The 24,537-nt window shown below is 45.1% G+C and overlaps 1 protein-coding gene across 1 annotated transcript in view; it reads left to right on the forward strand.

The window, feature by feature from the left end:
- Positions 1 to 24,537, forward strand: part of tbcd (tubulin folding cofactor D) — a 59,603-nt gene that overhangs the window by 31,577 nt on the left and 3,489 nt on the right. Inside the window, exons 18-35 of the mRNA XM_058377597.1 lie at positions 3,898 to 3,978; positions 4,081 to 4,154; positions 4,489 to 4,606; positions 6,212 to 6,272; positions 6,506 to 6,528; positions 6,672 to 6,703; positions 7,280 to 7,342; positions 8,058 to 8,110; positions 8,234 to 8,315; positions 9,546 to 9,664; positions 9,768 to 9,859; positions 10,664 to 10,804; positions 12,484 to 12,567; positions 16,463 to 16,621; positions 22,604 to 22,742; positions 24,046 to 24,167; positions 24,262 to 24,339; positions 24,446 to 24,535. Coding sequence (XP_058233580.1) covers positions 3,898 to 3,978; positions 4,081 to 4,154; positions 4,489 to 4,606; positions 6,212 to 6,272; positions 6,506 to 6,528; positions 6,672 to 6,703; positions 7,280 to 7,342; positions 8,058 to 8,110; positions 8,234 to 8,315; positions 9,546 to 9,664; positions 9,768 to 9,859; positions 10,664 to 10,804; positions 12,484 to 12,567; positions 16,463 to 16,621; positions 22,604 to 22,742; positions 24,046 to 24,167; positions 24,262 to 24,339; positions 24,446 to 24,535 — 1,611 coding nt within the window. The remainder of the gene's footprint in view (positions 1 to 3,897; positions 3,979 to 4,080; positions 4,155 to 4,488; positions 4,607 to 6,211; positions 6,273 to 6,505; positions 6,529 to 6,671; positions 6,704 to 7,279; positions 7,343 to 8,057; positions 8,111 to 8,233; positions 8,316 to 9,545; positions 9,665 to 9,767; positions 9,860 to 10,663; positions 10,805 to 12,483; positions 12,568 to 16,462; positions 16,622 to 22,603; positions 22,743 to 24,045; positions 24,168 to 24,261; positions 24,340 to 24,445; positions 24,536 to 24,537) is intronic.

The following is a 24,537-nucleotide window of genomic DNA, read 5'->3' on the forward strand; positions in this document are numbered from 1 at the left end:
GGATCGCCGCATTCTTGCGTGAATAGCGCGTGGCATGTTACCATCTCGGGGGAGGGGCAGAGATGAAAGACTCGCCTGCTGATTTACATACAGGAGCCGGAGGTTGAAGGGCAGGTTCTGTCCTCCCTCGGGGTAAAATGCCACCGGGCGAGTCACCGAGCCTGCCTCTTCGGCTCATGACACCAACAATGTGGAAAATTCTAGCCTCGAGGAGCGAAGTAGTCTTAATCGCTAATCCTGATCTTCACCGCCGAACCACCGCGCAACATTTTTAAGATAAAACGATATCCAGAGTAGCTTCCTAGCCGCTGGATGGGTCATTCCCATCAACGCCGGGTGCCGTCTCTGCTGCTTGGGTTTGAATATAACGTTGAGGTGAAGCATGAATAGGAGGCTGTGAACACCTTAACCTGGCATGTTAGGAATTTGTGTGTATATATAATAAAAAACAAAAGAAGCTCATGAGGATAAACAGCAGCATGGAAAAATACTAGTTAAAGACGTAACACTTGTTTATTACGCTGGGAAACTTCCTCATCTGCTCTGTCTGTCCTGTCGGCTACATTTCTTTTCTTCTTCTTTATTTTTTTTTTATTTCTTTTAATTTAATTTATTTTTTAAATTGCATTTTATGTATTTATGTATTTTTTTTTTTTACATTTTTATTTTATTTGCAACTATGTCATCAATTAATTAACATGAAATATTTGTTTTTATTTATTTGTTAATTTGTTTGTTGGTTTATTGATTTATTCATTTATTTTTAAGTATTTAGGATTTAGTTGTCCTGGAGAATTCATTTGAATTGTGTCTTGCTGCAGAGAGTCGAAAGAAAGAAAGGAGGGAAGGGAGGAAGGGAAGGAAATGATAGGAAGGAAGTGGAGGAAGGGAAGGAAGGAAATGGAGGGAGTGAAGAAAGGAAAAAAGGAAAGAAGCAAGGAAATGGAGGGAGGGAAGGAAAGGAAGGAAATGGAGGGAGAGTAGGAAGGAAAAAAGGAAGGAAATGGAGGGAGGGAAGGAAAGGAAATGGAGGAAGGGAAGGAAGGAAAGAAATGGAGGGAGGAAGGGAAGGAAGGAAGGAAATGGAGGGAGGGAAGGAAGGAAAAAAGGAAGGAAATGGAGGGAGGGAGGGAAGGAAGAATGGAAGGGAAGGAAGGAAATGGATGGAGGGAGAGAAGGAAGGAAGTGGAGGGAGGGAAAGAAGGAAAAAAGGAAGGAACCAAGGAAATGGAGGGAGGGAAGGAAGGAAAAAAGGAAGGAAATGGAGGGAGGGAGGGAAGGAAGGAAATGGATGGAGGGAGGGAAGGAAGGAAATGGAGGGAGGGAAGGAAAGGAAATGAAGGGAGTGAGGGAGGGAAGGAAATGACAGGGAAGTAAGGAAGAAATGGAAAGGAAGGAAATGAGGGGAGGGAGGGAAGGAAAGGAAGGAAATGGAGGGAGGGTAGGAAGGGAAAAAAGGAAGGAAATGGAGGGAGGGTAGGAAGGAAATGGAGGGAGGAAGGGAAGAAAATGGAGGGAGTGAGGGAGGGAAGGAAATGAAAGGAAAGGGAAGGAAGGAGGAAATGGAAGGAAATGAGGGGAGGGATACAAGATTCAAGAAGCTTTATTGTCATTTCAACCCCATATATCTGACGCAGTACATAGTGAAATGAAACAACGCTTCTCCAGGACCTGGTGCTACAGAAACATACAACATAAAATTGTCCAAGCCACATAAAGTGCAAAGTGTGCAGCTAGGTACAAACAGAACAATGACAAGACAATAAGACTTACAAAACAATAAGTACAAAAAAGATGACACAAAATCACAGGACACTTAGAGCCGAAAAAAGAAAAAGAACATGTGCAATGAAATGTAGATGAAATGAAATAAAATGAGATGATGTACAACTTTGAGACCTGACAACATGTATTGTGCAAAAATACAATAGCAGCGGTTGAGGTAGTGCAAAATAGAAATAAATACAAATATAGCAGCAGATGTAATAAACACAAGGGTTGAGGTAGTGCAATAAGTATTGAAGTTATGTGTGTGTGTCCACACAGGTGAGAGAGAGAGTGTGTGTGTGTGAGAGAGAGTTTTGTACAGTTCAGTACTGGGTGTTGAGGAGCCTGATGGCTTGAGGAAAGAAACTGTTACACAGTCTAGTTGTGAGGCCCGAATGCTCCGGTACCTCTTTACAGATGGCAGAAGGGTGAAGAGTGTGTGTGAGGGGTGTGTGGGGTGTGTAAGAGTGTGTGTGAGGGGTGTGTGGGGTGTGTAAGAGTGTGTGTGAGGGGTGTGTGGGGTCATCCACAATGCTGTTTGCTTTGCGGATGCAGCGTGCAGTGTAAATATCCGTGATGGAGGGGAGAGAGACTCCAATCTTCTCAGCTGTCCTCACTATCTGCTGAAGGGTCTTGTGATCCGAGACGGTGCAGTTCCCAAACCAGGCAGTGATGCAGCTGCTCAGGACGCTCTCGATGGTCCCTCTGTAGAACACAGTCAGGATGGGGGGAGGGAGATGGGCTTTCCTCAGCCTCCTCAGGAAGTAGAGGCGCTGCTGGGCTTTCTTGGTGATGGAGCTGGTGTTGAGTGACCAGGTGAAGTTCTCTGCCAGATGAACACCAAGGAATTTGGTGCTCTTGACGATCTCCCCAGAGGATCCGTCGATGAACAGCGGAGAGTGGTCACTCTGTGCTCTCCTGAAGTCAACAACCATCTCTTTAGTTTTGTCGATGTTCAGAGACAGGTTGTTGGCTCTACACTATGCTGTTAGCTGCTGCACCTCCTCTCTGTGTGCTTGACTAATTGTTCTTGCTGATGAGACCCACCACGGTCGTGTCATTGGCGAACTTGATGATGTGGTTGGAGCTGTGCATTGCTGCACAGTCATGAGTCAGCAGAGTGAACAGCAGTGGACTGAGCACACAGCCCTGAGGAGCTCCAGTGCTCAGTGTGGTGGTGCTGGAGATGCTGTCCCGATCCGATGTGCCCGATCCGGACTGGGGTCTGGGGAGAATTCTGCCCGGAATGTTGTCTGGTCCAGTAGACTTCCGTGGGTTAACTCTGCATAGAGTTCTCTTCACGTCATCCGTGGTGAGACAAAGCACCTGGTCATTTGGAGGAGGGATGGTCTTCCTCGCTGTTGTGTTGTTCTGTACCTCAAACCGAGTGTAGAAGTCGTTCAGCACGTCTGGGAGGGAGGCGTCACTGTCACAGGCAGGTGAAGTTGTCCTGTAGTTCGTGATCGCCTGAATGCCCTGCCTCATGCCCTGGGAGTCTCCACTGTCCTGGATGTGGCCGTGGATTCTCTGGGCGTGTGCGCGCTTCACTTCTCTGATGGCTCAGGACAGTTTGGCCCTCACTGTTTTTAAGGCTGCCCTGTCCCCTGCTCTGAAGGCGGAGTCTCTTGACCTCAGGAGAGCACGCACTATTGCAGTCATCCACGGCTTCTGGTTAGAGCGTGTGGTGATGGTCTTGGAGACGGTCACGTCATCGATGCACTTCCCGAGGGAAAGAAGAAGGGAAGGAAATGAAGAGAGGGAAGGAAGGAAGGGAAGGAAAGAAGAGAAAGGAAGGAATAATTGAGAGCAGGAAGGAAAGATGGAAGGTAAAAGGGAAGAAAGGAATTGAAGGACTGGAAGAATGAAGGAAGGAAGAGAATTAAATGAGGGCATGAAGGAAGGATTCATATTGATGTATCTGGCTTATTTTAAGAAGGTTTGTTTGTTTGTTTGTTGTTGTTTATTAACACCATGTCCCCCTGAGAGTTGATTCACACTTTAAGCAGAATCCTGATTAGGAATGAATAAACACATCAGTATAACAGAGTGTGTGTGTGTGTGTGTGGATAACTGTGGAGCTTTTCTCTAAGTAACATCCCTGTCTCCATGGTGTTGTGTCTCTTCTCTCAGTGTGTATGTCGCAGGGTTTGAGGAGTACACCACGCCCATGATTGACCACCTGCTGACCAGGAAGATCAACCACTGGGACGGGTAAGAACCAGGAGGAGAACATCTCCATCTCCACTGTGTCCAGCTGTGAGGGAAACGCCGCTGAGCTTTTTTAACACTGTGTGTGTGTGTGTGTGTGTTCAGGGCGATCCGAGAGCTGGCCTCCAGAGCGCTGCACAACCTCACACCTCAGGCTCCGGATTATATGACCAACACAGGTGATGATCTTGGAAAACGTCTCACGGATTCGGATCTGGATTTAAACCAGAGTTCTTTCTTTCTTTCTTTCGTTCTTCCTTCCTTCCTTCCTTCCTTCCTTCCTTCCTTCCTTCCTTCCTTTCTTTTTTCCTTCCTTCCTTCCTTCCTTCCTTCCTTCCTTCCTTCCTTCCTTCCTTTCTTTCTTTCTCTTTGCCTTTTTCTCTTCCTTTCTTTCCCCTTTTTTTCTCCTTCCCTCCTTTCTTTCTTTTAAATATTTTTTGTAATGAGACTTGTCTGCTCTTGTCGTCTGTGATGATGAAGATGATGATGATGATTTTTTCCCTCCTCTTTCAGTTCTTCCACAGCTGTTGCCGATGGCAACAGGGATGGACATGCAAGGTCGCCACGGAGCGATATTAGCCTGTGCCGAGATCACACACGCCCTCTATAAACTCGCCGCTCAGAGTGACAGGTGAAGCCCCGCCCCCTTTTCCCTGCCCCTTATTCTCCTCCTAATTGCGATTAATGGTTTAATTTCGATGCGACGCAGCATGTCACGGGCCGAGGCGGTGATAAACGAGTCGAGGCGTGGATTTGGATTTCGTTTGACGAATTAAAGGAAACTGGTTAAATGTGTTAGTAAGCTGACTCATGATCACTGGTGGAAGGGTTGGGTGGAGTCATCCTGGAATAGGCCACGCCCCTCAGCATGGAAACCTTTCATGGTGATAGAGAGGTGATTAGTTAGAACTGAGGAATACATGAGCAGCGAGATCTGCTCCACGTGCAGTCACACCACGTGAACAGAAATAAACACACACACACACCTCTACACACACTCTCTCTCACACACGCACACATACACTCACTCACACACACACAAACATACACACACACCTACACTCGCGCGCGCACACACACATACATACACAAACATAAACACACATCTACACACACACTCTCTCACACACGCACACTTACACTCACACACACACAAACATAAACACACACCTACACACACACTCTCTCACACACGCACACTTACACTCACACACACATACACTCACTCACACACACAAACATACAAACACACCTACACTCGTGCACTCACACACACACACACTCTCACACACACACACCAACAATCGCGTGCACACACAGACACACACACCCTTCCTTCCTTTCTTCCTTCCTTCCTTCCTTTCCTTCCTTTCTACCTTCCTAAAGAGAGGTTGTGAGATCTCTTCACCCTGCTCTTTACATGAGGAAGTAGGTGAAATAATGAGAGAGGTTAGTGAAGGAGGGAACCAGCAGGAGGTTTAGAGTGAAGGTGTGTTAGTTAAACAGACACTCGAACCTCCACACCTCGTCTTCAGGTGTGTTCCAGACAAACACCACTAAAGTATCTTATATTAAATCTCAGGAGCCTTCACTGCTGACAGGTTCATCTTCTGCTGTCTACACCTGCTTATAAACACTCACATTACTCACTTATTAACATAACCTTTCTTTCTTTCTTTCTTTCTTTCTTTCCCTCCCTTCCTTCCTTCCTTCCACTAGATGATACACTGTTCTTCTTCTTCTTCTTCTGGCTTATTCTGTTCTCCATCTCGCTCTGTCCTCTGCACATTCCTCCATCACCTGCATGTCTTCCATCATCATGTCCATCCACCTCTTCCTCGGCCTTCCTCTAGCTCTTCCTCTTTTTCCTGCCATCCGTCTTCATACATTCATGTTTACATGGAATGTCCGCCGTGACGGGTCTCTGGCAACAAGGTGTTACTATAGAAACGATAACATTTTAAATTGAGTGGATTTGAAGCTGTAATACTGAGTGAATTAAAACATCATCATCTGTCCAGTCCGGAATTCCTCAGCGCTGTGGTGTAAAGTGTCCTAACAGGAAGTGATGGTCTGTCAGGATTGTGTGTGTTTCATTTGAATAAACTGTGGTACAGTTTTATCATGCGATGATGGTGATGATGATGATGATGATGATGATGATGGACGATGTGGTCCTCATTTTATTACACATCACTGTGATAAATATGTATCTATATATATATTTTTTTTCCAGACCAGTCACTGACTTCCTGTCTTCAGAATCCATCGAGGGTCTCAAAGCCATTCATCAAACGGTCAGGAAAACTTCCTTCCTTCCTTCCTTCCTTCCTTCCTTCCTTCCTTCCTTCCTTCCTTTCTTCCTTCTCTCTCCTTCCCTTGTTCTTTCTTCCTTCCTTCTCTCTCTCCTTCGTTCCTTTCTTCCTTCTTTCCTTCCTTCCCTCCTTCCTTCCTTCCTTCCTTCCTTTCGGCGTCTGAAACAATTCACTCATATCTGAAATTTGAACTTTTTTCTGCTTCCTCCTCACAGCTCTCAAACAGGAAGCAGTACAGGTGAGTGCACGTAAACACACACACACTTTATTGTTGTTGTTGTTGTTGTTGTTGTTGTTGTTGTTGTTATTATTATTATTATTATTATTATTATTATTATTATTATTATTATTATGATTATGATTCTCTGTGTCTCTCCTCAGGGGGTTTGGTGGAGAGTTGATGAGACCTGCAGGTAAAATAAGAAATCATCTTTTACTCCTTAAGCTCTGTGTTTCTAACTCACTTCTAACACAAACCTGTAGAAATGCTTTCGGAAAAACACACACACGCACACGCTTACACACACACACGCTTACACACACACACGCACACGCTTACACACGCATACACACTCACACACACACACATGAATAATAATAACAAACATACGAATACTTGAAAATGTGTTTAATAATTATGGAAGTTTGATATACAGAGAAGATTTGGGTTATAACACTGACAATCTCTCTTCTCCCTCCTCTTCCCCTCGTCCTCCTTTTCTCCCTTCTCTTCTTCATCCTCTTCTCCCTCATCTTCCTCTTTCTCCTCTTCTTCCTCTTCTCCCTCATCTTCCTCTTTCTCCTCTTCTTCCTCTTCTCCCTCCTCTTCCTCCTCTTCTCCCTCTTCACCTTCCTCTTCCTCTTCTACTCACTCTTCTTCCTCCTCTTCTCCCTCTTCTCTCTCCTCTTCCTCTACCTCTTCTTTCTCCTTTTCCTCATCTTCCTCTTCTTTCTCCTTTTCCTCATCTTCCTCTTCCTCCTCTGTGCAGTGTGTCTCCTCATTGAGAAACTCTCACTCTCCAGAATGCCTTTTAAGGACGACCCGGTCATCAGTAAGTTACAGTACCTGTCTGTGTGTTTATCAGTCTATCTGTCTGTTCATCTCTCTGTTATCTGTCCATCCATCCATTCTTCTGTTAGTCTGGTGCTTTGTTTATCCTTCTGTCCATCTGTCGTTGTCTGTTGGTCCGTCTGTAAATCTGATAAGCTGTCTGTCTCTCGATCTGTCTGTCTGTAGGCTTAATGTTCAATCTTACTGTCTGTCTGTCTGTAGGTCCATTGTTCGCTGTTGCTGTCTGTCTGTCTGTCTGTCTGTCTCTGTAGGTCCAACGTTTGACCTGTCTATATGTTTGTTGGTCTGTTGATCTGCTTGTCTGTCTGTCTGTTGGTCCATCTGTCGATATTTCTGTCCATCTCTGGGTCCTGTTGTCTGTCAGTTTCTCTGCCCGTCTGTCTGTCTGTCTGTCTGTCAATTTCTTTGCCCGTCTGTCTGTTGCTCTGTCCACCTCTCTGTCTGTCTGTCAGTTTCTCTGTCCACCTTTCTGTCTGTCAATTTTTCTGTCCACCTGTCTGTCTGTCAATTTCTCTTTCCACCTGTCTGTCTATCTGTCTGTCAATCAGTTGGTATGTGTGTCTGTCTGTCTGTCTGTCTGTCTGTCTGGTGTCATGTTGGTGTTCATGCCTCAGGTATAGTGAATAAGCTTATGCCTGAATGTGATGCAGAAGATGATGATGATGTTTTCACTAATGTGAGTCACTGTGTTACAGACGGCTGGCAGTCGCTCATAGATGACAGTCTGAACGCCAAGCAGAGCATCCAGGTCATCATCACACACACACGCACACACACACACACACACACACTTGATCAGTCTGATCTGCTCTGTTGGTAGTGGTGGTGTTTTTAATCTCTCTCTGTGTGTGTGTGTGTGTTCTCTGTGTAGGAGGCAGCGGTCTCGGCTCTGGCGGCTCTGTGTCAGCAGTATTATCAGATCCAGCCCGGACTGGCAGACACACACATGCAGGGTACATAAAGCCTTGTACACACATCATACACACATGATTAGAGCCAGGCATGTGACACACACACAGATGGTTTTATACATTCTATATATAAACGTTTGAAATGGTTTGGATTTCTCTGTCCACCTGTCTGTTTGTCTCTCTGTCAGTTTCTCTGTCCACCTGTCTCTCTGTCTGTCTATTTGTCAATTTCTCTGTCCACCTTTCTGTCTGTCTGACCGTCTATCTGTCTGTCTTTCTTCTCTGTCCGTCTGCCTGTCCGTCTTCTCTGTTCGTCTGTCTTCTCTGTCCATCTGTCTGTTTGTCTGTCAGTTAGATGGTCTGTCTGTTCACCTGTCTGTCTGTCAGTTTCTCTGTCCCTGTCTGTCTCTCTGTCTGTATCACACATCATACACACATGATTAGAGTCAGGCATGTGACACACACACACATGTTTTTATACACTCTATATATAAAAGTTTGAAATGGTTTGGATTTCTTTATTGATTTAAAGATCAGTAAGTATAAGAATCACATCATGGCTCTGCATATTCGGCTGCAAGATTTATCTATAAAGTGAGAAAATCTCAAAATCATCAAAAATAATAACCCTATTTTTATGGAAGTAGATTGACATGGAATAATTCCACCATTTGCAGGTGTGTGAGTGAGAGAGAGAGAGAGAGTGAACATTTGTGTACGTGTGTAAACAGATTTGCTCTTCTGGGCTGAATTTGATTCATGAGATAAGATTGATTCATTTGAGCTGATTTACTGCAGGTGACTCAGTAAAAGTGACTCAGTGGAGCTGATTCAATTGAAGTTGATTCAAAGCAATTTATTAATGAGTGGATAAAACTTAGTTGTTTGTCATTTTAAACTCAGTAAAGGTGATTCTCTGAAGCTGTCATAAAGCTGATTCATTCATTCATTCTTTTATTTATTTATATATTCATTCATTCTTTTATTCATTCAGTCACACTGAGTTTGACTCTGACCTGAATCTTCACCTGAATTTGGTGAAGTTGACTCTTCGGAGCCGATTCACTTGAAGTTGGCAGACTGAATTTGACTCATTAAAATTGACTCAGAGGAAAAGATTCAGTTCATACAATAAGATTCAGTTCTATTACATGCAAACAACGGTGTTATTCCAGGTAGACATTACCCTTTCATCTTTCTCTATGTATGTGTGTGTGTATGTATGTGTGTGTGTATGTATGTGTGTGTGTGTGTGTGTGTGTGTGTGTACAGAACAGTTGATCAGTCGGTATTTAAAAGGTCTGAAGAGTTCTGATGTTCAGATGCGCTGTGGCTGTGCGTTAGCTTTGGGTTCTCTTCCGGACTTCATGATCCGCAACAAACTGCAGCAGGTAAGAACCTCGAAGGGGACAGGCACTAACAGAACCAATGGTACTGCTTCATTTTTCACCATGTTGTGTGTTTGTGTGTGTGTGTCTGTGTGTGTGTGTTCAGGTGTTAGATGGCCTTCAGGAAGCCTGCAGAATCACACAGAAGGAACAGGGTTTTCTGGAGGCCAGGAGAGACGCTGCCTCGGCTCTGGCTCGGTGAGTCTCCCTGCTCTTTCCTCCTCTGTTCCTCTCCTTTTTTATTTCATCTCCACCATCCTTCTCTTATCCTCTCCTTCTATCGGTCCTTCTTTCTTTCTTAAAGATCTGATTGTAGGTCCAACGTTCGATCTGTCTGTCGAACTTTCTCTCCATCTGTCTGTCTGTAGGTCCATCTGGAGATCGGCCTGTTCTGTCTTTCATGCCTGTCCCTTTATCCACCTCTCTATCCATCTGTCTATCTCTGTCCCTGTCTCCTCTTATCCTCTTCTTCTTCCTTTCTCCTCTTTCCTCCTTCTTTCTTTCCTTCTTTCTTCACCTTCCTCTTTTCCATTTCTTCCCTTATTTCTCTCTTTACTTCTCTTTCTCTCCTGTCCTCCATCACCTTCTTCCCTTCTATTCTTTCCTCCTTTCTCCTCCCTTTAATCGCTTTCTTTCCTTTACTTTGTCTCGTCTTCTCTCTCTCCATCTTTTCTTGTCCTCTCACACATTTCTCCATTTTCCTCTGCTCCCATTTCCTCTCTTCTCCTCACCTTACCCTTCCTTCCTAATCCTTCCCTCTCTCCCTACTCCTCCTTTCCTCTCCTCTCCTCCCTCTTTTCTTTTCTTTTCTCTCCTCCTGTGTGGTCCGGTGACGGCTCTTCGCCCGAGCTTGTGAAGAGCAAACACAGATTAACGTCTGGGGCTCGTACCTGCCTGACCTGAAATACACGATTTCTCTGTGTGATGCATCACCGTCTGTCTGCTCTGTCTAAGCCTGTGTCCGTGTGTGTGTCCGTGTGTGTGTGTGTGTCTGTTTCTCAGGGTGTGTGTAACCGTAGGAGTGTGTGCCCAGGCCAGTCCAGACAGCGCGGTGTGTGAGGGAAACGTGAGAGGAGTGTATGAAGCTCTGCTGGAGTGCATGAACGATTACACCTCCGACAGCCGAGGAGATGTGGGCTCCTGGTGAGGACTGGAGCTGTAGAGAAAACACACACACACACACACACACACACACACACACCTGGGCATTAAGACCTTTAACAGTCAGAGGAGCTCACTTTCACGTCATTTTTGTTTATTTGTCCATAATTCTAATCAATCATTTTTTTATTTTTCTTTCCATTTTTTATTTTATTTTATTATTTATTATTAATTTATTTGTATGTTTATTTACCTATTTATTTTCTTCACTAATTAGCATAATTACAACTAGCCGCACATGACTGACTGCTTTTTTAAAAAATAATTTCTTGAAAAATAATTTTGATTTATTTATGTATTCTTCCACTTTTGTGCTTTTTATTTTCTTTTTTTAATTATTAATTTAATATTTTTTATTATTTATATTTTTGCCCATCAGATTTTTATAGGCTAAACATTTCAAGAACGCTGAAGTGTGGTCAGTCAGTCGGCCGGTCACTCTGTCGCTACGCCAAAGAAAAAAATCACGTTAAATAGAATTTATTCCATTTATATTAAATAAACAAAAGTCTTTGGTTAGTTCTAGTTATACACTAGATTGCCAAAAGTTTTGGGACACTCCTCCAAATCACTGAATTCAGGTGTTGTGTTTCAGGGGTTGGGCTCCACCCCTTAGTTCCAGTGAAAGGAACTCTTAATGCTTCAGCTTCATACCAAGACATTTTGTACAATTTCATGCTCTTTGTGGGAACAGTTTGGGGATGACCCCTTCCTGTTCCAACATGACCGCACACCAGTGACCAAAGCAAGGTCCATAAAGACATGGATGAGTGAGTTTGGTGTGGAGGAACTTGACTGTCCTGCACCTCAAGCTGATAGAACACCTTTGGGATGAATTGGAACAGAGACTGTGAGCCAGACCTTCTCGACCAACATCAGTGCCTGACCTCATAAATGCGCTTCTTCTACAGGAACGGTCAGAAATTCCCATAAACACACTCCTAAACGTTGTGGAAAGTCTTCCCAGAAGAGTTGAAACTGTTATAGCTGCAAAAAGGGGTGGGGTCAACTCCATGTTACATTCATGTGCATGCAGATGTCCCAAAACTTTTGGCAGTATAGTGTATGAACATAATGTTTTGGAAGTTAACGACAATATATTTTAATAGACTGGCCACTTTATTAGGAACACCATTGCTCTAGCACCGCTCTCAGATCTCTATGGCATGAAGTTCACACGGTGTTGGAAACCTTTCTGTGAGATCCTGGTCCACAGCGATGTGATTATGGTGTCAAGAAAACATTCTCCACACCACCATCACCATCAGCCTGATGATCCAGAAGCAGGTCGTGTCCATTGATCTGAGCGTCACCCTGAGTCTGTGTCCACTCTAGCATCAGATCTCTGTTCTCGGCTGAACCTGACGTGAACTTCTTCTCTTGTAGCTCACCCACTTTCACGTTTCCACAGGTGCTTTTCTTCACACCACCGTGCCAAAGAATCAGAGTGACTGAGATCAGTGAGATTTTCCACATTCTGATGTTTGTTACCGTGAACATTATCTGAAGCTCTAGTATTGCTTCCATGTGATTGGCTGATTTCACCAATTCATGAATCAAACCTGATAAATAATCTAATAAAGTGGCCGGTGAATGGGTCGGTGTATTTGTTCCAGTTTCAGGAGTGGCTCTTTTCACTCTTTCTGCCCCTCGTGCTCTAGGGTCCGTGTTGCCGCCATGACGGGTTTACAGGATGTGACGCTCCAGGTCGCAGGCTCCGCCCCTCACCTGCTCTCTCCTTCCATGTGAGTCTGGACTCTCCAGATGAGAACATGTTCACACACACACAGAACCAGATGAGAACATGTCCACACACACACACACAGAGAACCAGATGAGAACGTCTCCACACACACACACACACACACACAACCAGATGAGAACATGTCCACACACACACACACACACAGAGAACCAGATGAGAACGTCTCCACACACACACACACACACACACAACCAGATGAGAACATGTCCACACACACACACAGAACCAGATGAGAACATGTCTCCACACACACACACACACACACACACAACCAGATGAGAACGTCTCCACACACACACACACACACACAACCAGATGAGAACATGTCCACACACACACACACAGAACCAGATGAGAACATGTCCACACACACACACACACACACACACAGAACCAGATGAGAACGTCTCCACACACACACACACACACACACACACAACCAGATGAGAACATGTCCACACACACACACAGAACCAGATGAGAACATGTCCACACACACACACACAGAGAACCAGATGAGAACATGTCCACACACACACACACACAGAACCAGATGAGAACATGTCCACACACACACACACACAGAACCAGATGAGAACATGTCCACACACACACACACAGAGAACCAGATGAGAACATGTCCACACACACACACACACAGAACCAGATGAGAACATGTCCACACACACACACACACAGAACCAGATGAGAACATGTCCACACACACACACACAGAGAACCAGATGAGAACATGTCCACACACACACACACACACACACACAGAGAACCAGATGAGAACATGTCCACACACACACACACAACCAGATGAGAACATGTCCACACACACACACACAGAGAACCAGATGAGAACATGTCCACACACACACACACACACAGAACCAGATGAGAACATGTCCACACACACACACACACACACAGAGAACCAGATGAGAACATGTCCACACACACACACACACACACACAGAGAACCAGATGAGAACATGTCCACACACACACACAGAGAACCAGATGAGAACATGTCCACACACACACACAGAACCAGATGAGAACATGTCCACACACACACACACAGAGAACCAGATGAGAACATGTCCACACACACACACAGAACCAGATGAGAACATGTCCACACACACACACACACACACACACACACACAGAGAACCAGATGAGAACATGTCCACACACACACACACACACACACACAGAGAACCAGATGAGAACATGTCCACACACACACACACAGAGAACCAGATGAGAACATGTCCACACACACACACACACACACACACACACACACACAGAGAACCAGATGAGAACATGTCCACACACACACACACAGAACCAGATGAGAACATGTCCACACACACACACACACACACACACAGAGAACCAGATGAGAACATGTCCACACACACACACGCACAGAGAACCAGATGAGAACATGTCCACACACACACACGCACAGAGAACCAGATGAGAACATGTCCACACACACACACGCACAGAGAACCAGATGAGAACATGTCCACACACACACACACACACACACAGAGAACCAGATGAGAACATGTCCACACACACACACACACACACACACACAGAGAACCAGATGAGAACATGTCCACACACACACGCACAGAGAACCAGATGAGAACATGTCCACACACACACACACACACACACAGAGAACCAGATGAGAACATGTCCACACACACACACAGAACCAGATGAGAACATGTCCACACACACACACAGAACCAGATGAGAACATGTCCACACACACACACACACACACACAGAGAACCAGATGAGAACATGTCCACACACACACACACACAGAGAACCAGATGAGAACATGTCCACACACACACACACACACAGAGAACCAGATGAGAACATGTCCACACACACACACACACACAGAGAACCAGATGAGAACATGTCCACACACACACAGAGAACCAGATGAGAACATGTCCACACACACACACACACAACCAGATGAGAACATGTCCACACACACACACAGAGAACCAGATGAGAACATGTCCACACACACACACACACACACACACACAACCAAATGAGAACATGTCCACACACACACACACACACACACACACAACCAAATGAGAACATGTCCACACACACACACACACAGAGAACCAGATGAGAACATGTCCACACACACACACACACAGAGAACCAGATGAGAACATGTCCACACACACACACAGAACCAGATGAGAACATGTCCACACACACACACACACACAGAGAACCAGATGAGAACATGTCCACACACACACACACACACAGAACCAGATGAGAACATGTCCACACACACACACACACACACACAGAGAACCAGATGAGAACATGTCCACACACACACACACACACAGAGAACCAGATGAGAACATGTCCACACACACACACACACACACACAGAACCAGATGAGAACATGTCCACACACACACACACAGAACCAGATGAGAACATGTCCACACACACACACACACACACACAGAGAACCAGATGAGAACATGTCCACACACACACACACACACAGAGAACCAGATGAGAACATGTCCACACACACACACACACACACACAGAACCAGATGAGAACATGTCCACACACACACACAGAGAACCAGATGAGAACATGTCCACACACACACAGAGAACCAGATGAGAACATGTCCACACACACACACAGAACCAGATGAGAACATGTCCACACACACACACAGAGAACCAGATGAGAACATGTCCACACACACACACACACACACAACCAGATGAGAACATGTCCACACACACACACACACACACACACAACCAGATGAGAACATGTCCACACACACACACACACACACACAACCAAATGAGAACATGTCCACACACACACACACACACAGAACCAGATGAGAACATGTCCACACACACACACAACCAAATGAGAACATGTCCACACACACACACACACACACACACAGAACCAGATGAGAACATGTCCACACACACACACACACACACACACACACACAACCAGATGAGAACATGTCCACACACACACACACACACACACAACCAAATGAGAACATGTCCACACACACACACACACACAGAACCAGATGAGAACATGTCCACACACACACACAACCAAATGAGAACATGTCCACACACACACACACACACACACACAGAACCAGATGAGAACATGTCCACACACACACACACACACACAGAGAACCAGATGAGAACATGTCCACACACACACACACACACACACACACAGAGAACCAGATGAGAACATGTCCACACACACACACACACACACACAGAGAACCAGATGAGAACATGTCCACACACACACACAGAACCAGATGAGAACATGTCCACACACACACACAGAGAACCAGATGAGAACATGTCCACACACACACACACACACACACAACCAAATGAGAACATGTCCACACACACACACACACACAGAACCAGATGAGAACATGTCCACACACACACAACCAAATGAGAACATGTCCACACACACACACACACACAGGTCCAGATTAAAACATGTCCTCACACACACACACACACAAACCAGATGTGAATGTGTCCACACACAAAACCAAATAAGAACGTGTCCACTCACACACAGACACACACACACAGAGAACTGTATGAGAAAATGTTCACACACACACCCCTACACAGATGTCTAGATGAGAATGTGTCCACTTTGTAATTTGTAGCTGATTTGTCTGTTGTCCCTTTCTCTCTGACAACATGTTGTCCATCATGTCCCCGTGTGTGTGTTTGTTTTGTGTGTGAGTAGTTGCCAGTGGATGATGTGCTGTATGGCCCAGCAGGCTGCAGAGAAGATCGACAGTTGCAGAGCTCACGCCGGAGCCGCATTCCTCCGCCTGCTCCACAGCACCGAGCCCGCAGTTCCTCACATCCCCCACCAGGAGGAGCTGCTCAACATCTTCCCTCTGTGAGCGCCTCAGGCTTTGTGTGTTTGTGTGTGTGCGCATGTTCTCATCTCGACGTGTGTGTGTGTGGACATGTTTTAATCTGGACCTGTGTGTGTGTGTGTGTGGACATGTTTTAATCTGGACCTGTGTGTGTGTGTGTGTGTGGACATGTTTTAATCTGGACCTGTGTGTGTGTGTGTGTGTGGACATGTTTTAATCTGGACCTGTGTGTGTGTGTGTGTGTGGACATGTTTTAATCTGGACCTGTGTGTGTGTGGACATGTTTTAAACTGGACCTCTGTGTGTGTGTGTGTTGTCATATTAATGAAGTAATCTCAGTCATCGTATTTATAAGTGAAGGTCCTGACCATAATTTTGCCAGCACTGTCGTTGCCATGGTGATTATTATCCAGTCAGAATAAAGAGCTGTAACGGGTCAGAATAAAGATCTGTCTTTCAACACGTGCCTCATTATGAACAGATCTCTGTGGAGATTAGCAGTGCAGGGGTTTTCCAGCTGTAGAGCTGTGTGTGTGTGTGTGTGGACATGTTTTAATCTGGACCTGTGTGTGTGTGTGTGTGTGGACATGTTTTAATCTGGACCTGTGTGTGTGTGTGGACATGTTTTAATCTGGACCTGTGTGTGTGTGGACATGTTTTAATCTGGACCTGTGTGTGTGTGTGTGTGGACATGTTTTAATCTGGACCTGTGTGTGTGTGTGTGTGTGTGGACATGTTTTAATCTGGACCTGTGTGTGTGTGTGTGGACATGTTTTAATCTGGACCTGTGTGTGTGTGGACATGTTTTAATCTGGACCTGTGTGTGTGTGTGTGTGTGTGTGTGGACATGTTTTAATCTGGACCTGTGTGTGTGTGTGTGGACATGTTTTAATCTGGACCTGTGTGTGTGTGTGTGGACATGTTTTAATCTGGACCTGTGTGTGTGTGTGTGTGTGTGTGGACATGTTTTAATCTGGACCTGTGTGTGTGTGTGTGTGTGTGGACATGTTTTAATCTGGACCTGTGTGTGTGTGGACATGTTTTAATCTGGACCTGTGTGTGTGTGTGTGGACATGTTTTAATCTGGACCTGTGTGTGTGTGTGTGTGTGTGTGTGTGTGTGTGTGGACATGTTTTAATCTGGACCTGTGTGTGTGTGTGTGTGGACATGTTTTAATCTGGACCTGTGTGTGTGTGTGGACATGTTTTAATCTGGACCTGTGTGTGTGTGGACATGTTTTAATCTGGACCTGTGTGTGTGTGTGTGGACATGTTTTAATCTGGACCTGTGTGTGTGTGGACATGTTTTAATCTGGACCTGTGTGTGTGTGTGTGGACATGTTTTAATCTGGACCTGTGTGTGTGTGTGTGTGGGGACATGTTTTAATCTGGACCTGTGTGTGTGTGGACATGTTTTAATCTGGACCTGTGTGTGTGTGTGGACATGTTTTAATCTGGACCTGTGTGTGTGTGTGTGTGTGTGTGTGTGGACATGTTTTAATCTGGACCTGTGTGTGTGTGTGGACATGTTTTAATCTGGACCTGTGTGTGTGTGTGTGTGGGGACATGTTTTAATCTGGACCTGTGTGTGTGTGGACATGTTTTAATCTGGACCTGTGTGTGTGTGGACATGTTTTAATCTGGACCTGTGTGTGTGTGTGTGTGTGGACATGTTTTAATCTGGACCTGTGTGTGTGTGTGTGTGTGTGGACATGTTTTAATCTGGACCTGTGTGTGTGTGTGGACATGTTTTAATCTGGACCTGTGTGTGTGTGTGTGTGTGTGGACATGTTTTAATCTGGACCTGTGTGTGTGGACATGTTTTAATCTGGACCTGTGTGTGGGGACATGTTTTAATCTGGACCTGTGTGTGTGTGTGGACATGTTTTAATCTGGACCTGTGTGTGTGGACATGTTTTAATCTGGACCTGTGTGTGTGTGTGTTTGTGTGGACATGTTTTAATCTGGACCTGTGTGTGTGTGTGTGTGTGTGTGTGTGTGTCTGGACATGTTTTAATCTGGACCTGTGTGTGTGGACATGTTTTAATCTGGACCTGTGTGTGGACATGTTTTAATCTGGACCTGTGTGTGTGTGTGTGTGTGGACATGTTTTAATCTGGACCTGTGTGTGGACATGTTTTAATCTGGACCTGTGTGTGTGTGTGTGGACATGTTTTAATCTGGACCTGTGTGTGTGTGGACATGTTTTAAACTGGACCTGTGTGTGGACATGTTTTAATCTGGACCTGTGTGTGTGTGTGGACATGTTTTAATCTGGACCTGTGTGTGTGTGGACATGTTTTAATCTGGACCTGTGTGTGTGTGTGGACATGTTTTAATCTGGACCTGTGTGTGTGTGTGGACATGTTTTAATCTGGACCTGTGTGTGTGTGTGTGGACATGTTTTAATCTGGACCTGTGTGTGTGTGGACATGTTTTAATCTGGACCTGTGTGTGCGTGTGTGTGGACATGTTTTAATCTGGACCTGTGTGTGTTTGTGTGGACATGTTTTAATCTGGACCTGTGTGTGTGTGTGTGGACATGTTTTAATCTGGACCTGTGTGTGTGTGTGTGTGGACATGTTTTAATCTGGACCTGTGTGTGTGTGTGTGTGGACATGTTTTAATCTGGACCTGTGTGTGGACATGTTTTAATCTGGACCTGTGTGTGTGTGGACATGTTTTAATCTGGACCTGTGTGTGTGTGTGGACATGTTTTAATCTGGACCTGTGTGTGTGTGTGTGTGTGGACATGTTTTAATCTGGACCTGTGTGTGTGTGGACATGTTTTAATCTGGACCTGTGTGTGTGTGGACATGTTTTAATCTGGACCTGTGTGTGTGTGTGTGGACATGTTTTAATCTGGACCTGTGTGTGTGGACATGTTTTAATCTGGACCTGTGTGTGTGTGTGTGTGGACATGTTTTAATCTGGACCTGTGTGTGTGGACATGTTTTAATCTGGACCTGTGTGTGTGGACATGTTTTAATCTGGACCTGTGTGTGTGTGTGGACATGTTTTAATCTGGACCTGTGTGTGTGTGTTTGTGTGGACATGTTTTAATCTGGACCTGTGTGTGTGTGTGTCTGGACATGTTTTAATCTGGACCTGTGTGTGTGTGTGTGTGTGGACATGTTTTAATCTGGACCTGTGTGTGGACATGTTTTAATCTGGACCTGTGTGTGTGTGTGTGGACATGTTTTAATCTGGACCTGTGTGTGGACATGTTTTAATCTGGACCTGTGTGTGTGTGTTTGTGTGGACATGTTTTAATCTGGACCTGTGTGTGTGTGTGTCTGGACATGTTTTAATCTGGACCTGTGTGTGTGTGGACATGTTTTAATCTGGACCTGTGTGTGGACATGTTTTAATCTGGACCTGTGTGTGTGTGTGTGGACATGTTTTAATCTGGACCTGTGTGTGGACATGTTTTAATCTGGACCTGTGTGTGTGTGGACATGTTTTAATCTGGACCTGTGTGTGTGTGTGTGGACATGTTTTAATCTGGACCTGTGTGTGTGTGGACATGTTTTAATCTGGACCTGTGTGTGTGTGTGTGTGGACATGTTTTAATCTGGACCTGTGTGTGTGGACATGTTTTAATCTGGACCTGTGTGTGTGTGTGGACATGTTTTAATCTGGACCTGTGTGTGTGTGTGTTTGTGTGGACATGTTTTAATCTGGACCTGTGTGTGTGTGTGTCTGGACATGTTTTAATCTGGACCTGTGTGTGTGTGGACATGTTTTAATCTGGACCTGTGTGTGGACATGTTTTAATCTGGACCTGTGTGTGTGTGTGTGGACATGTTTTAATCTGGACCTGTGTGTGGACATGTTTTAATCTGGACCTGTGTGTGTGTGTGTTTGTGTGGACATGTTTTAATCTGGACCTGTGTGTGTGTGGACATGTTTTAATCTGGACCTGTGTGTGTGTGTGTGGACATGTTTTAATCTGGACCTGTGTGTGTGTGTGGACATGTTTTAATCTGGACCTGTGTGTGTGTGTGTGGACATGTTTTAATCTGGACCTGTGTGTGCGTCTGGACGTTTTAATCTGGACCTGTGTGTGCGTGTGGACATGTTTTAATCTGGACCTGTGTGTGTGTGTGGACATGTTTTAATCTGGACCTGTGTGTGTGTGTGGACATGTTTTAATCTGGACCTGTGTGTGTGTGTGGACATGTTTTAATCTGGACCTGTGTGTGTGTGTGGACATGTTTTAATCTGGACCTGTGTGTGTGTGGACATGTTTTAATCTGGACCTGTGTGTGGACATGTTTTAATCTGGACCTGTGTGTGTGGACATGTTTTAATCTGGACCTGTGTGTGTGTGGACATGTTTTAATCTGGACCTGTGTGTGGACATGTTTTAATCTGGACCTGTGTGTGTGGACATGTTTTAATCTGGACCTGTGTGTGTGTGGACATGTTTTAATCTGGACCTGTGTGTGTGTGTGTGTGGACATGTTTTAATCTGGACCTGTGTGTGTGTGTGTGTGGACATGTTTTAATCTGGACCTGTGTGTGTGTGTGGACATGTTTTAATCTGGACCTGTGTGTGTGTGTGGACATGTTTTAATCTGGACCTGTGTGTGTGTGGACATGTTTTAATCTGGACCTGTGTGTGTGTGTGTGTGTGGGGACATGTTTTAATCTGGACCTGTGTGTGTGTGGACATGTTTTAATCTGGACCTGTGTGTGTGTGGACATGTTTTAATCTGGACCTGTGTGTGTGTGGACATGTTTTAATCTGGACCTGTGTGTGTGTGTGTGTGGACATGTTTTAATCTGGACCTGTGTGTGTGGACATGTTTTAATCTGGACCTGTGTGTGTGTGTGTTTGTGTGGACATGTTTTAATCTGGACCTGTGTGTGTGTGTGGACATGTTTTAATCTGGACCTGTGTGTGTGTGTGTGGACATGTTTTAATCTGGACCTGTGTGTGTGTGTGTGGACATGTTTTAATCTGGACCTGTGTGTGTGTGTGGACATGTTTTAATCTGGACCTGTGTGTGTGTGTGTGTGTGTGTGGACATGTTTTAATCTGGACCTGTGTGTGTGTGTGGACATGTTTTAATCTGGACCTGTGTGTGTGTGTGTGGACATGTTTTAATCTGGACCTGTGTGTGTGTGTGGACATGTTTTAATCTGGACCTGTGTGTGTGTGTGTTTGTGTGGACATGTTTTAATCTGGACCTGTGTGTGTGTGTGGACATGTTTTAATCTGGACCTGTGTGTGTGTGTGGACATGTTTTAATCTGGACCTGTGTGTGTGTGTGGACATGTTTTAATCTGGACCTGTGTGTGCGTGTGGACATGTTTTAATCTGGACCTGTGTGTGCGTGTGTGTGGACATGTTTTAATCTGGACCTGTGTGTGTGTGTGTGTGGACATGTTTTAATCTGGACCTGTGTGTGTGGACATGTTTTAATCTGGACCTGTGTGTGTGTGTGTGGACATGTTTTAATCTGGACCTGTGTGTGTGTGTGGACATGTTTTAATCTGGACCTGTGTGTGTGTGGACATGTTTTAATCTGGACCTGTGTGTGTGTGTGTGGACATGTTTTAATCTGGACCTGTGTGTGTGTGTGTGGACATGTTTTAATCTGGACCTGTGTGTGTGTGTGTGGACATGTTTTAATCTGGACCTGTGTGTGTGTGTGTGGACATGTTTTAATCTGGACCTGTGTGTGTGTGGACATGTTTTAATCTGGACCTGTGTGTGTGTGTGTGTGTGGACATGTTTTAATCTGGACCTGTGTGTGTGTGTGTGGACATGTTTTAATCTGGACCTGTGTGTGGACATGTTTTAATCTGGACCTGTGTGTGGACATGTTTTAATCTGGACCTGTGTGTGTGTGTGGACATGTTTTAATCTGGACCTGTGTGTGTGTGTGGACATGTTTTAATCTGGACCTGTGTGTGCGTGTGGACATGTTTTAATCTGGACCTGTGTGTGTGGACATGTTTTAATCTGGACCTGTGTGTGTGTGTGTGTTGCAGTGACAGTGTGAAGTCTCTGAACTGGAGCGCTGCGTCTCAGGCCTTTCCTCACATCACGCAGCTCCTGAAGCTCCCAGTGTTCCGTTACCACACACTCCTGGGCCTGGCCATGTCTGTGGGCGGTCTCACCGAGTCCACGGTACATCCTCACACTAACCTCCTTCACACGGTCCACTTCAGGTGTGTAAGTTCTCTCCCCTCCATCAGCGCCATGCGACCCAGAAACATCTTCAGATCCACTTCCCACCTTACTTCCTGTTTCGCGACTTTGGGAAGCATCGTCATGGGTGACGGAGGAGGTGGAAACGAAACGTGTACACACACACACACACACACACACACACACACCAAAACACTACAGTTAAAGAACAACTTAAACCCTGTCCTCTGTATCTAGTGTGTGTGTGTGTGTGTGAAGCCAATTTAGATATAAGGCATTAAAAATGAAGGAAGTGCACAGAGGCGTCATTAGAGGGAGCACTGAGCTGTGTGTGTGTGTGTGTTTGTGTGTGTGTGTGTGTGTGAAGCCACAGGAAGACGATGTGGCTTAGTGTAATTGTGAGACCGAGAGCAGGAACCGCACTTCACAGCTCTGAGTCATTTCACAGTAATCAGGAGATTATAGGCGAGAGTTTTCCTGAATAGAGAGTTTTCTGAGGGAGAAGGAAACGCTCGGGACACGCTCGGGACACGCTCGGGACACGCTCGGGACACGCTCGGGACACGCTCGGGAAACGCTCGGGAAACGCTCGGGACACGCTCGGGACACGCTCGGGAAACACTGTCTGGAATCTCAGGAGGATTCTTACAGATGATGAGGGTTTCATGTTGTATGACTGTAAACATAATTCCTCTGGATGGTCCGAGCAAGGCCAGGATTCAGGGAGTGTGTGTGTGTGTGTGTGTGTGTGTGTGTGTAGGGAGGGAAGGAAGGAAGGAAGAAAATGAAGTGGAAGGAAGGAAGGAAGGAAGGAAGAGGAAAAAAGTAAGGAAGGAGATAAAAAAGAGATGGAAAGAAAGAAAGAAGAGAAGGAGAGAAAAGAGAGATAGATAGATAGATAGATAGATAGATAGATAGATAGATAGATAGATAGATAGATAGATAGATAGATAGATAGATAGGAAAGAAGAAAGAAAGAAAGAAAGAAAAAGAAATGATCAATTTCACTCTATCCTGATGCACATAAAATGCAGACACATGATGGACTGAAGGACCCTCTCATCTCCTTTCTTTCTTTCTTTCTTTCTTTCTTTCTTTCTTTCTTTCTTTCTTTCTTTCTTTCTTTCTTTCTTTCTTTCTTTCTCTCTCTCTCTCTCTCTCACTTTCTTTCTTTTCCTTGTAGACATCACTTACATTAAGTATCCAGATGCATTTACACTGTTCTGTGGTGTTACATGTTACACATTATGAATCGTGTGTGTGTGTGTGTGTGTGTGCGCAGGTACGATACTCCTCCCACTCTCTGTTCGAACATCTGAAGAGCATCCAGCAGGACGAGGCGGAGATGCAGCAGTTTGGAGACACGTTTCTGCTCATCTTCAGAGATAATCTGCACAATAACCGGTACACACAGACACACACACACACACACTCATGTCTGTACTTGTATGTGTATTGACGTGTGTATGTGACATGTACACCTCTGTCTTTCTCTCAGTGTGTCAGTTCCTGTTCTGAAGATGTTGGACCAGATGTTAGGCAACGGCTGCTTCGAGATCTTCATCCATCAGGACAGGTGATGAGTGGAACAGCTGGAACACCTGGCTGATGTCACACGGGTTTTACTTCTACAATCAGACCATAATCCCCCCCCCCTCTCTCTCTCTCTTTCTCTCTATCAGTCACCCGTTCTGTGTGGAGCTGTTGTCTCTGTGTAAGGAGGAGATTAAGAAGTCAATGGACACTAAGAAGTTGCGCTCTTGCATCTCAGTGT

Source organism: Hemibagrus wyckioides, linkage group LG24, assembly GCF_019097595.1.
Source record: "Hemibagrus wyckioides isolate EC202008001 linkage group LG24, SWU_Hwy_1.0, whole genome shotgun sequence".
NCBI lineage: Eukaryota > Metazoa > Chordata > Actinopteri > Siluriformes > Bagridae > Hemibagrus > Hemibagrus wyckioides.